The 14031-nt window shown below is 27.0% G+C and overlaps 4 protein-coding genes across 4 annotated transcripts; 1 reads left to right on the forward strand and 3 right to left on the reverse strand.

Annotated features, from left to right (window-relative positions):
- Positions 1-2495: 2495 nt before the first annotated feature.
- On the forward strand, positions 2496-2921 carry EIN_149800 (hypothetical protein; the record flags this gene model as incomplete). The annotated part of the gene is made up of 1 exon (XM_004257886.1): positions 2496-2921. The coding sequence occupies one exon, from the start codon at positions 2496-2498 to the stop codon at positions 2919-2921; it is 426 nt and encodes a 141-aa protein (XP_004257934.1).
- A 1861-nt stretch (positions 2922-4782) lies between these two features.
- Positions 4783-5709, reverse strand: EIN_149810 (hypothetical protein; the record flags this gene model as incomplete). The annotated part of the gene is made up of 1 exon (XM_004257887.1): positions 4783-5709. One exon carries the CDS (start codon positions 5707-5709, stop codon positions 4783-4785), a length of 927 nt encoding a protein of 308 aa, XP_004257935.1.
- Positions 5710-6485: 776 nt separating this feature from the next.
- EIN_149820 (hypothetical protein) lies at positions 6486-7460 on the reverse strand (the record flags this gene model as incomplete). Its single annotated transcript, XM_004257888.1, has 1 exon — positions 6486-7460. The coding sequence occupies one exon, from the start codon at positions 7458-7460 to the stop codon at positions 6486-6488; it is 975 nt and encodes a 324-aa protein (XP_004257936.1).
- A 1011-nt stretch (positions 7461-8471) lies between these two features.
- Positions 8472-9908, reverse strand: EIN_149830 (elongation factor 1-alpha, putative; the record flags this gene model as incomplete). Its single annotated transcript, XM_004257889.1, has 1 exon — positions 8472-9908. The coding sequence occupies one exon, from the start codon at positions 9906-9908 to the stop codon at positions 8472-8474; it is 1437 nt and encodes a 478-aa protein (XP_004257937.1).
- Between the last annotated feature and the right edge of the window lie 4123 nt (positions 9909-14031).

Here is a 14031-nt window from a genome sequence, read left to right on the forward strand (position 1 = left end):
GAACACATCAGTGGACAACTAAAAAAACGCACAAAAATATATGTACACACAATAGTCTTTATCAAAAATATAAACTTTTCAAAAAAACCTTTATATCAACTGTGTATTTTTCAGACAGTACGATGTAGCAAGATTTTTGACTATTTTTTCTGTTTATAATATATTTTTATCATCTTTTGGTATTTAACATATTGTGAGTAATCTTGAAGAGTGTTTATAAAAAGAATTTAAAAATGAACAATTAATCATTAAAACAGTTTTTAGTGTCAAATATATTATTGTTTTAATAACAATTTCCCTCCATTACATAAAAACCACGTGTTTTTTATATTGTTGTCTGACTTTTTGTCTAATATATGGACTGTTTAACCAATTGTTTGTTAATGACTTTTGACAAGTTGATGTATACAATTACATATTTTTAATAATCTATTGAAAAGAGTGTTTAAAATGAATAAGGTAAACCATAACTATATTATTAATTTTTTAAACAACAAATAACCAAACTTCTTTGTCTATCGATGCTATTTTATTGATTTATTTAATGTATATTTTTAATTTTTGTTGTGTTTTACATTATGCGTAATTTATCTTTTTATTGTCAATTAAGAAGTATATATTATTATTCTTTATATTTGGGTTGCTGAATAATCAATTGTGGATGCATCACTGTCTGTAAAAGCGATGTATAATGAATTCATTTTATCGTTATTATATTTTACAACTATTTCGACTCATCATTTTCACTATGACACAGAAACATGTTACTCAATGGAAATAACAACCACTTTTATCAATTTGCGTCATTCTCTGAACATAACCAATTTTATTTTTTTATTACGATTATTATTATTATTTATTTGTTTTGTCAAACAAGAAATGGCAATTTTCACGTTTGTTATGTGTGCTTTTTATCATTTTCTTTAGATTTTATGAATACTTATTTGTTGTTATAAATAAATTATTTCAAAATGCTTCATTTAAGTTTTTTATTGTTGAATTGTGTTGTATTTATTAAATAATAAATCAAATGATTAATTTGATAACTTTTAAATTCGCTTTCTTTTGAACTTACTAGATCATCATTTCAATTATAAAAACAAACATCAAGTGGTCGCAATTGACTGTTTGTGGGGTAATACATCCACAACAACAAAACTATATTACGTATCCGAAAAGTCAATTTTATTAACGTAAATATCAAAAAATTCAACCATTGTTTGGTTTTTCAAATATTTTTAATTGTTTTTTTGTTTTTAATTAATGTTTTTAAAATAATATAAATTATTTTTTCAACTTGTAACAATAAATATTATATATTACTATAATTTGCTAAAGCCGACTTTTTCCACCAACTCTTTATTATTTTGGTTGTAATTTTTGTTTTGTTTTGCTTTCAATTTTTTATATAAAAAATAAATGCACAAAACAATTTTTTGGTATAAAAAATAAAAAATAATACCATTATGATAATTTTATATTATTTGTTTTTATCTATTTTTTCAGGAAAATCACCTAATAATATTTCAAAATTATTTAAACAGTTTTGGGACAAATTTTTAAAAAACTGTTAAAAAGAGCAATATTGGATTGTTGGCGAGTTAAATAAACAACTATAAAACTAGAAAAAAATAATAATTATAATAATTATATTTATATTTATATTTATATTTATATTTATATTTATATTTATATTTATATTTATATTTATATTAATGGAATTATATTATAATTAATAGTTTATTTTATTATAATATTTAATTGTTTATTTAAATAAATTTAATTATCATTAAACAATAAAAAACTATAATTATACCAAATAATTACTTATATTACCAAATATAATAAAACTGTTTTAATTGGGTTTCAATTTTAGAAATACTTTTTTGTTAATAGATTGGAACCAAGAACTAAAAGAATCACTTTTTCCCACAATGAGAGGAATCAAAGTTTCAGTTAAAAATGTCAATTGTCACTCTGATGAAGAATTCAGTCGAGCATTTTCCGAATTTCCAACAATTTCTTGTTACTTAAAAACGAAGCAAAGGCATTACAAGCGTGGCTTTTTCACCGTCCGTTTTGTAGATTTGATAACTAAACAACGCGCAGTGGAAGAGTTGAACGGAAAAGAATTCAATGGTTATACCGTGGAAGTCAAACCTTTTTTAAATAAAACGACTTGCGCTCTCTTTTTTGGACTGCCTGACAACACAACAAAAGATGTGTTTCAGACTTTTCTTAATGGTCTGGATTTTAGGGATATTAAACAACGAGCTGACATTGTAGAAGAAATTACTAACAAAGGAACTGTTGTTGTGAAAGACCTACAAACTGCAGAAACACTTGTTAACAGTTCGAAGTCGATTGGCAACGGGAATTGGAAATTATCGATCCCAATAAAAACGCCACAAAATATAAAAAGGAAAAATGACATCAAAAAAAGAAATCGGAAATTTGAGAAACAAAACCAGTCGGAAGGCGTTGGATTCGAAGAGATGATGAATGAAAACAAGACAGAAGAAATAACACCACAAATAAATACAAATGAGATTAAAGAAGAACACATTGGAACAACTATAAAACACGAAGAGGAGGAACAAGAAAATAGAGAGAAAAGAAGTTTCAAGGGAGCACCAGTTTTTTGTTTCTTTTGTGGAGGAGAAGGGCACACGTTCAGAGATTGTCCTTTCAAATCGCACCACAATGAGACAAAAGTACAAAAAGAAGAACAGCAAAAACAAGAGAAGAAAGAAAGCGAAGTTGTTGTATTGGAAAAACACAACGAAGAAATAGAGCTCATAATCAGTGAAATGGTCGGAAAAGCGAAAGAGAGTATTAAGGAACAAATCATTAAAGAAATCAAAGACGAAGTGAGAAAGGAATTAATGGAAGAAATTACTAAGAAGTGTCAAAATATGTAACTTTTACGTTAGTATATTGCTTGGTTTTAAACTATTTATTATAGTTTATACTATACTTATATAAAGTTGTTTTTTATTTATTTTAAAAAGAATTGAATAATTTAAAATAACTTTTTAATAGTAATATTCATAAAGTTGGTGGGAAAAATTTTTTCCGAAAAAATCTTGATTGATAATATTAAATATATTTTATTATTAACAACCATTAATTATTGGTTTTCATTTTTATTTTTTAATTTTTAATTATTGTTTTTGAAATGATACAAATTGTTTTTTAACATATAGTAATAAATGGTATATTTTACTATAATTTGCTTTCGAGTTGAACTGTTTTGCATATTTAATTATAGTTGTGTATTTGTTTTAATTAAAAAATGAAATATATAACAGTTCTAATATTCCTTTTGTACTTAATTCTTGTACAGGGGTTGTTATATATTTCTTTTTTTATTTGCATTGGTAATTATGGGATAGAAATAATAACAAATTCAAAACTAATTTATTATACTAATAACTTTATTGAAAAAAGTTGGTTCAAAAATTGTTAATATATTTCGACGAAAATTGACTGCATTTGTGTAATTAAATACATTAAGTATTTTATTTGTACTTCTTTTTTTAAAGTGAAAAGGAAAAATAACAGCTTATTTAAAAGAAAGAATATTTGTTCCAAAATGTGAAATGGGTTGGCATGTATTCCTAAAAGTGTTTTAAGTTTTTCATCATAATTTTGCTCTTCTTGTACTGGAATTCCATTGGGTTTTAAATGAAAAAAGTAACTAAATACTTTTATGATAATTTGTTTTTATTAGTTTTGCGTTTTTTGTGTGTTTCAAATGTATTTTTATTACAGTTAGCCGAATTAACCTTCTGCAACGAATCAGCCTTCTGCAGATTGTTTTTTAAAAATAACCATAATTAATAACAATTCAAACCATTTTTAATAGTATTTTTTCAACTTCAAATAAATATATTTTTATCCACAGGATTTTATTAATACACCTTCTGCAGTATATAATTGGTCTTATAAATATCAAAAATTAAAAAAATAAAACCAAACTAAAAACGAACAGTACTCAGTTAACAAGCAAATTACATAAACACTGAGCCAGACAACATTCTCGTGTTTTCAATTAATTTTAGTAACGAGGTGATAGCAAAATTGACGGACTTTAGAGATGTAAATGTATGATGACCAACATTGCATTTACTTAAAAGGTTGGTACACCAACATACATGGCGCCTAATGTGTTAAACATAGAGAAGAAATGCAGATATCTTTTCTTTTGGCGTTACGTTATTCGAATGTGTAATGTGGAAAGACCCATTCCAAAGGAACGGTTTATGTTTGGATGAATATCGTCAACTTTTTTGAAACTGAGAAAGTTGCCAAATTTAAACGACGGCACTTGATGTTGTAGATGATATGCGGTACCACAACCTTTATAAATGAATAAAAATTGTTTTTTACTTTAATTAGAAAATATTAACACTTTTTAATTATTTTGAATTATAATTATTATTATTTTTGTTACGACTCATTTACAAAAAATAAATTATAAATTTTATGTAAATTAATATCCGATCCAATTATAGCTGCAGAAGGTTAATTCTTTGCAGAAGTTTGTTTCGTCTAACTGTAAAGATAAAATATTACCAAAACTGCATTTTGAAAACAAAAAATTACATAAATTGAATGATATAACAACCCCTGTACAAGAATTAAGTACAAAAGGAATATTATCAAATTTATTGTATTGCATTTATAATTCAAATTATATGATAACACCGTTATATACCATTTATAAATATAGTTAATTTTTATTATTTGTTTCAATATAAACAAATCAACAACATTTGATTAAATCATTGCCAATTTAAACACTGCAAATTTGTCCAATTTAAAATTGTCACCACCACACAGTTTTCCATAGGGCATATTATCAATACTTGGTGCACAGCTTCCCCTCAGAATTCCCTTCTTTTGAACAAATATGGCATTTCCACATAAACTAAAGAGTTCATTGGGATCATCAATAGCTTCCAAATGAAGTGCATAATCAATGTTCTTGCCTCTTCCAAGATATCTCTCGGACTTCTCCCCGTCCAAGTTAAATACAAAGGCGTTTGGATCAACAACAGAAGAGTCTTTATATTGTTCAAAATTGATCATATTGTAAACAACACCTCCAAAAGTGCGTTTGTTCTCGCTACGAACAACAAAACACATAAATTGCTGTTTTGATATCTTTTTGCCAAAAGTTGATTTGTCTTGTGAGAAATTATCAACTTCGCTATCAAAAAGCACTTTTTGGAATTTAAGACCAGTCCATTCTTCCAATTTTTGTCGTTCGATTGGGGTGATGTATTGTGATAGAAAAGTCTCGAATTTTATTGTGTTTTTATCTTTTGAAACATCAGGTTTAGTCATTTTACTTAATTCACTCAGTTTCGATTTATATTTCTCTTCTTCAATACTTTTCATAAGATCAACAGTTTTGTTGAATTCGTATGTTTTGTTTTGGCACTGTGACAATTCAGAAGCAAAAACTGTGGAGAGTTCGGCAAGAGTAGAGTTGAGACTTTCTAACGATTTTTGTGTAGATTCAAAACATGTTGATATTTCTGTGGAGTTGTCAAGAAAAGATTTTATCATCTTATCTCGCTCTTCAATTGATTGTGTACTGTCTGTTGCAAGTGACATTGTGGTCTTGTATTTGTTGTAATCACCCAACTTGGTTTTTGCATCAGTACAAAGTGCAATAATCTTGTCCAGTACACTATCCATTTGTTTGTTGTTTAAAGTTTGACAAACCAATTTATAACAATCGGATGTTTCTGCAATAAAACTTATATTCAAAATAACTCAATTTTAAAACATTTCATGTTTTGAACACTTTTTATATTAATTAGTCCAATTGGAATTGTTATAAATCAAATTAAAATTTCTAAAACATGATATTTTCAAGTGTTTCATTCATAAACATGAAAATTGTTTTTGTGTGTTTTTGCTTTTAAAAGTTATATAAAATGACTCTTAAATTGTTTATCTTTAAAATATTATTTCACAAAAACATTAAACGACTTACTTAAAACATATTATATCCAAAGTTTAATGATAATTTTGATCAACTTTTTGCATTGTTCATTTTTATAACTTAATCATTTCAAGAATAAAATTTATCTTTATTTACAATATTCGTTTTATAACCAAAATTAAAGATATAACTCATTAGTACTTACTTTATTATTGCTTATCAATTTCTAATAACGTCGTTCTTTAATATTAAAAATTTTGATATTATACACTTAAATTTTACTTATTTTTTTTTAAATAATTTTATTTAGTTATTAAAATAATTTATTTGTTAAATTTTATTATTTGAAATTGGAAAAAAAGTTTATTTTGTTAAATTTAATAAATTTAATAACCTTTGGCAATTATATCTTCATAATTGCATGCCTTTGGAGTTGATATCTTACTTCTACATGACAATATTTAATATAAAAACACACTATTTTCAAGTATGATAAAATAAACTAAAAAGGTTAAAATATCGTTTATCAATTCAACTTGATAATGCATATTCCGTACGGTCTGATATTTTTGGGATCCATGTACCAATAATCCGAAGGTCCTCCATTTTTATCAGCATAATTAATTTCATCGGTTTTGACTCTGTTTTGGAACACTATTTTAAATTTGTTGCCCTCGTCGTCAATTTTATCTTTTGAATAACTTGCTGCAGTTTCAAAACAGGGACTACAATAAACTCCATCACCATAAGCATTTCTATCTCCAATTATAAACCCATTTTTACAGATTGAATTTGCGAAATTCGAGTCTGTTCCATGGTAACTCACTGCCCACTCACCTTTGGAATTTGACATCCCCAACCAAGTGTCATCTCCATTATCATACTTTCCCAATACATTGAGTGCATATCTCATGTACCCACATGGTCTTGAGTACTTCTTCCCACCTCTTGTATATGTTCTACCATCTTTTACATCATCAATACCTGTGAAATCATAGTCATAACTTGGTGACAACAAATTGTCATCGAATGCAAATTCTTTTAGGCCTCCGCGAAGTTTTCCAACCATGAACAAGGTACATTCTTCAGTGACATAATACTCTGAAATGTTTATTCCTTCATCCAAAATTCTTCCTCTAAAAACAAGATAATAAAGATCAGATGGTATGCCAGTTTTATCAAAAATAACTTGTTGGACTTTTTCAGTGGACCAATTCGACGAGATGTCTATCGAAAATATTTTATTTGAAGCCAACGAATTGTTAATATAAATTTTAAAAGTTGGTTCGTTTGGATGAATTTCAGGAACAATTCTTTCTCTGTTGTTATTTTCCACGAACACTTCTACGGCTTCTTCAATGTTGTTATTCACAAACAAATTCGTAAACATTTCCAGGTCGATTTTCTGCGCTTCGGGGTGTTGACTACACAACCCAACAATTTTTAAGCCAGTCAAAGCACTCAGGGCTTTGAACAACATTGTTTGTCTGTTAGCACTCATTTTTTGAATTTGGAGTCTTTAAAAGCTCATTAAATAGCTCCAGTGAAATCATTGACTTTAATTCTGCGTTTCAATATCAAACAAACATCATTATTCACAACACTTTAAGCCCAAAATATACTCATTTATTCACAAAAAATTGTATTGTTTTTCAAAAACAATTCAAAAACAAAAATCATTTAAATAACACTTCATAAATAAAAAATTTACTTTGGTTATATTAAAGTTTATTTTTTATTTAAAGATATTGGGTTTTAATATGAATTATGATAATATTATTATAATTAATAAAATAAATAAAGTGGTTTTTCTAAAAAAGGTTTTTTATTTTTTTATAACAGTGTGTTAAAAATAATAAAATAAAAAGGATTGACAACTAACTCTATTGAACAAAAACAATTATAAGTTCGTGTCGAAATGTGAATACAAAGGAAGAAACAAGTCAACCAGATTATTCAAAATATGAAAAATGTGTTTTTAATGAAGCAGACATGTCGGATAATACAGATCTGGACGCAGTCTTGGGTAAAATAAAAGAAGGACTCGAGGTTGAAGCATAACAAAGAACGTTTTACAGTCTAAGTTTAACCATGCTGTTAATATATTTAAACAACTACAGCAAAAGAGCCTCCGTTTTGATACGGCTTTTAGAACTCAACAAATTTCACAATTTGAAATTTCAAAAATTTGTGGAAATAATAACTTTGAGGATCTTGCCTCTAAAACAGCAAATTCAAAAATTTCAAGAAAATTTGGACGTATGATATCGGGCGTTCAAAAATTTGTCAATTTCAGTGTCAATCCCCATTTATTTATTTAAGCTAAGACTAATTTAATTTTATAGTTTTTTTTACTATTTTATTTAAATTTTTACAAAACATTATTTTTTGAATAATTTAGTTATTCTTGAACATCATTTCCCAAAAACGCATTTTGTTAATTATTTAATTGTTACTTTTATAATGAAAAAAATGGTTAACACATTTTTTACAAAAAAAACACAAAAAATTTTTACCAATAATAACTTTCTTTTTTTCTTCCAGCAAAAAAACTGTGGTTTGCACAGTATTTCATAGTTGTTTCTTTTGATGTGATAGACCACGGTATCACTTCTTTTACACCACCATAAGCTGCTATTTTCCCATTATCTCTCAGAACAAAAGTCCCCAATTTAGGAAAATCATTGAAAGTCTCAACACAAACTGGTTTGATCGACATTATAGTGACTATCGCTATATCTCTTTTCATTAATTCCACACGACTTAACTTTTTTTCTGGTGCATTTCTTCCTAGTATTCGTACTATATCAAGTACTATACAAGGCACCTGTGCAAAATGGATGTTCATAGTTGGAGCCCACCCCTTCTTTACTATTCTGTCGTCTACTATTTTGATTTGTGCGACAAACTGTTCACATCGAACAGCAGGAAAGTTGACATCAGAAAGAACTTCTCCTATTTTGTAGTCTCTGCACGTTGTATTTGCAACATTCACACCAACAAACTCTCTTGCTTTTCCTTCTGAAATAGGATTACCCATCATTTCAACGCTTTTTGTTTTAGTTGATAGTCCACTTGGAGACACTGTAAAAAGTTGGTTTGCATGTACAATTCCACTCTCGACAATTCCAACTAACACAGTTCCAACTCCACTAATTTTGTAGATATCTTCCACTGTCATTCTGAATGGCTGTGTGTCAAGTCGACTTCTTTCTGAGACTTTGAGTGTGTTAAGTAGGTCGGTGACGGTTCCAGTCTTATTTATAGCCCATGTCATGTTTTCTGAAGAAACAGTCAAGTTATCTCCTCTAAGTCCATCAATTGGAATAAATCTGACATTTTCACTTTTAATTCTAACGAGTTTTAAAAGGTCCAAAATTTTGTATTTCGTTTCTTCAAAACGAATTTCGGAGTATTTCACTTCACCCATTTTGGTGATAATAACTGCTACTAAATCAACTAAAAAGGCTTTTAATAGTATCAACTTTTCAATAATTGCTTCTTTTTGGTCGTCAAATTTTTGTGAGGCAGAAACGACAAGAAATGCTACGTCTCCTTTGTGAATACCACGAATTGTGTTTTTGGTGTACTTTATATTGCCTGGAGTGTCTATAAATGAAATATTCATTTTTTCAAATTCTTCCATAGTCGTGCGTCGTAATTGGTCGTAACTTAGTTTTTCCTTTAATAATATACTGTCTTTGGCAATGATTCCTTTTGTTAATTGGATGTTTGTTAACGCTTCCCATTTTTCTCCTTTGGTCTTTTCAAAGACCCAAGCATATTCACAATTCGGTCTTTGTATTTCAATACATTCTCTTTTGTATCGGTCTATCGTTCGTTGATCAATAATTTGAAGGCCAGCAAAAAGATGCCCAAGAAATGTACTCTTCCCAGTCTGAAAAGGACCAACAACTACAATATTGAGGTGTTCATTCAAAGTGGACATTTTGTTTGATTATTAATTTAAAACGAATTAAAATTGAATAAATTTTAAATTAAAAAACGTGTTTTTCATTAAATGTTTGAGTTTTAACTTTGAAATTGTATATTTAAATATTATTAAATATTTTATAACAATTGTTATTACTTAGAGCTGCTATAATTTGTATTTTAATAAATATTTATTTGTGTTTTTTGTTTTTTAGAAAAAAAAATAACTATCTTAAAAAGCAAATCTCTGATTATTTTTACTATACATTACTATATTATAGAATTTGTCTTGTGAAAATTTAAACTATTTTTAGAAATTGGGTTTTGATAAACTATTACAAGTTATAAAATATAGTTTAAATCATTAAATCATATATATAGTTTGTATAATAGTATTTTTGTTTTTTGAATAAACACAAATTTGAAACACTGTAATAATACACTGAAAGTACGTAAAAATCCGGGCCATTTTTGTTCTTTGATAGTTCATTTTAAATCAAACTCGAATCATTTTTTATTTTTGAATAAAAACACTTAAAAGAAAGAAAAAGAAACTATAATAACCCGATATTTTTTATTTTTCCCATGTTCTGAAAGTGAAAAATACAATAATTTAAATAAAAGAAAAGAAAAGAATATGGGTGCGAGTTTTTCTCCAGGTGTGGGTTTCTTGCCTTATTTTACAAAACATCGTAATTCAAAAGTTAAATGTATTAGAGTATTTTTATTAATAGTTATTATAAGTTGTTAAGTCAAATGTCAATTAATTGTTTTTATTTCAATGTTGGTAGCGAGTGTTTGGTTTTTAACAATAACCATGATATTGTTTTAAATATTATTATTAAACATTTTCATTACCAAAAAGTTTTTTTAAGAAGAATAATAATAATAAGTAAAAAACAAATTGTCCAAATCATTTTTTTTCAAATTATTTAAAAAGCCCTTTCTAACCCAAATCGGCCATTAGTCAGTTTTATTTTACTTAAAATAATTAACAAATTAAAACTTAATTTCCTAAGATTGATCAAAAATAATCTTTTGGATGAAATTTTATAAGAAATGTTTTTATTATTACAATTTAATAATAATAAAACATAACATAATTCAGTTCATTCACATTAAGTTGAGAAGTAACTTAAATACCTTATAGTTAGTTAACTATATACCCCTTTAATTAACCCACCATAAAATAGCTAACTGAACCATAGATGACTAACTTAACTATATTTTAGTTAACCCAATTATAATAAATATATAGATTTATTATGGTTTTCTATTTAAATAATTGTTAAATATAAAATTTAATAATACATTTTTATTGATAAAAAACCTTTTAATATAGCAATTCAATTTGAAAAACAAATCGACAAAAATATAAATAATGTAATAATCATCAATTTTAACAAGAATAAAAAACAAAAAAAAACAAAAAACAAATAAACATTTATGTAAATCACACCTCACAAATTAATGAAAATGGTCAACAACACAAATCAATCTCTTCTTTAAGTTTTCATTTAAGACCATTACTACCCCGCCAAACTGTAAATGTTACACATCGTGCACCAAGTATACAACAAACTCCAAACAATCGCAACACACAACTTACTACAACCAATCAACACACAAACAATACAAACAGTGTTCAAATGGTGACACAACCACTTTTAACAACAAGTAATCAAAACGTTAATCAAAATACAACACTTTCAAATTTAAGTAATATTCAGAATTATCCACAAATATCACAAATTACAAATAATCAACAAACAAGTACTTTGGAAAACCAGACAACAACACAAAATTTATTTTACAATCAAATGAATCGAATATTGATCAAGAACCAACACAACAAATTACTAATAATGACAACAGTTTAATACATACATCTTCAACACAACGCCGAAGGTCTGTTTCAAATATCCAAAGTGTATCTACCAGAAGAAGAGAACCTCAAAGAACAAGACCACTTACACTTACACAGAGAAAAACACAAAACGCTACTATCAATCAAGCTCGTCATGAACCAATGTAGATGGCAACTTTGGTTATACCACGTAGTCAAGAATCGACTGATGATTTTTTATCTCGTATTTCTGACACTACCATCGATCGGTCTTTTATTACTGTGCCAATTCTTGCTATTATTACACCTGAGAAACCATCATTATGCTCAATTAATATTCATATCAATTTAGACTGCAAAAATTTTACAGGTTTTTCAATTGCTGAATTTGAAGAAATTTACGAATTAATCTCTTGTGACATTGCTATTTTTGTTGTTAATTGTGATGTTATACCAAGCTCGTATAATGTTATCGGTAATTTTTTTTTGAAGTTCCAAAAATACATATTTTTGTTTTTATTATAAACAATACCACCTTAACTCAAAAGACATGTTACTTCTTCTTTTCACAAAAATGAAAAGTAACTTTGGTTCTTTGGAACTTTTCAATTGTCTAAAAATAGATTTAATTTCACACAGTCATCATTCACTTGATTCTATTGAAGAAAAAAGTAGAAGAAAAGCAAACATTTCCAGTTGGCCTGCTTGTGCACTTTTATTATTTGCCAAAACTTCTTACAAAATTTTTATTGATTCAATAAAAAATTGTGCTGGTACAACTATCAACTTCGCGTTTAAGAAATAATATGGTTATACTACTTACATCCCCGAATTACATAATATTTATTATGCAGTTGATGGAAGAGATCAGCCTGTAAATCATCCTCAGAATGAAATAAGTTTGAGAACTCATTCGGTCGACAAAAGATTTTTTTCTACAAGAGTAATAACTCTGGTTTGAAAACGGAGTTAGTTGTTAACTATTTTGGAATGGCGGTCGGTGTGATTACACGGATATAATGCGCGATGAATGACGCAAGTATATTCGAATTTTAGTTTATGGAAACATGTGTTAAAGCTGGGCAATTACTTTTGGCAGATGGAGGATATTCTTCGTGGGACTGTTGAGTCATTCCACAAAGAGAAAATCCCAACATACAATACACAACAGAACAAAAAAAGTATTTGGATGAATATAACAATGTTCACTCTTCTTGTAGAATAATAGTTGAAAATGTATTTGGAAGACTGGTGAGCACTTTTAAGATGATAAAGTGCCAATGGACAATGAATCTTTCTTATTATGAATATTACACTATCTTTGCTCATGTCATTCTTAATTATAAAATATCCAAACATCCACTTCGCAACATTCATTTTTACTTGTTTCATAGAGCACTTGTTACTTCACCAGAAAATATGGAGCTTTTCACAATTCCTCTTCCTCCCACAATTAGAGCCAGAATACACGACTTTCTTGAAGGCAATGACGTTGCCGCAATAGCAGATGGCGATGAAGAGTTTGAAAAAAGACATCCCAATTAAATACATTTTTATTTGGTTAGACCACAGGAAAACAAAAACTTAATAATAGAAATTGTTGTGAATAAATAATACAATTAAAAATGCTATATTAATTATTTATTCAAATTAAAATTCAATTATAGTTTTTTTTAATTTGATTTTTTAATAAGTTTTGTAGTTATATATAAAGTTATTTTTATTAATATAATGAACCTTTGATTATAGTAATAAAAAATAATTATATAATTCTAAAATATAGTTACGTTAGTCATCGATAGTTCAGTTAGCTATTTTATGGTGGGTTAATTAAAGGGGTATATAGTTAACTAACTATAAGGTATTTAAGTAACTTCTCAAGTGTGACTAAAAAAATACAATTCAAATTTGAGTTGATAAAAAAATAAACAAAAAATCACTAAAATTCGTTTTGTGAATAAAAGCAAAAAAGGGTTTAGATAAAAAAACTCATTATTATTACGTTTTTGTTTTGAATGTGTTAAATTTAAAAAAAATGTTTTGTCTGTTATTAAAATAAATAATATGTTATAGTTGTTTTTTAATTATGGTATCTTAAATTATATATTATTGTTAATTGATATTATTTGTTTTATTGACTTTGTATAAATTATGTTTACTATAGTTTGAATTAACACAAATATTGTTTTTTAAGCAATTTACTTGTGACCAAAAAACAAAAATTGGTAAAAACACAATTAAAAACCTTTTTGTATTTTGTTTAGACTTTAACAACACATTTTTGAAAAAAAAA

This window comes from Entamoeba invadens, assembly GCF_000330505.1.
Source record: "Entamoeba invadens IP1 unplaced genomic scaffold scaff_1105074726367, whole genome shotgun sequence".
Taxonomy (NCBI): Eukaryota; Evosea; order Mastigamoebida; family Endamoebidae; genus Entamoeba; species Entamoeba invadens.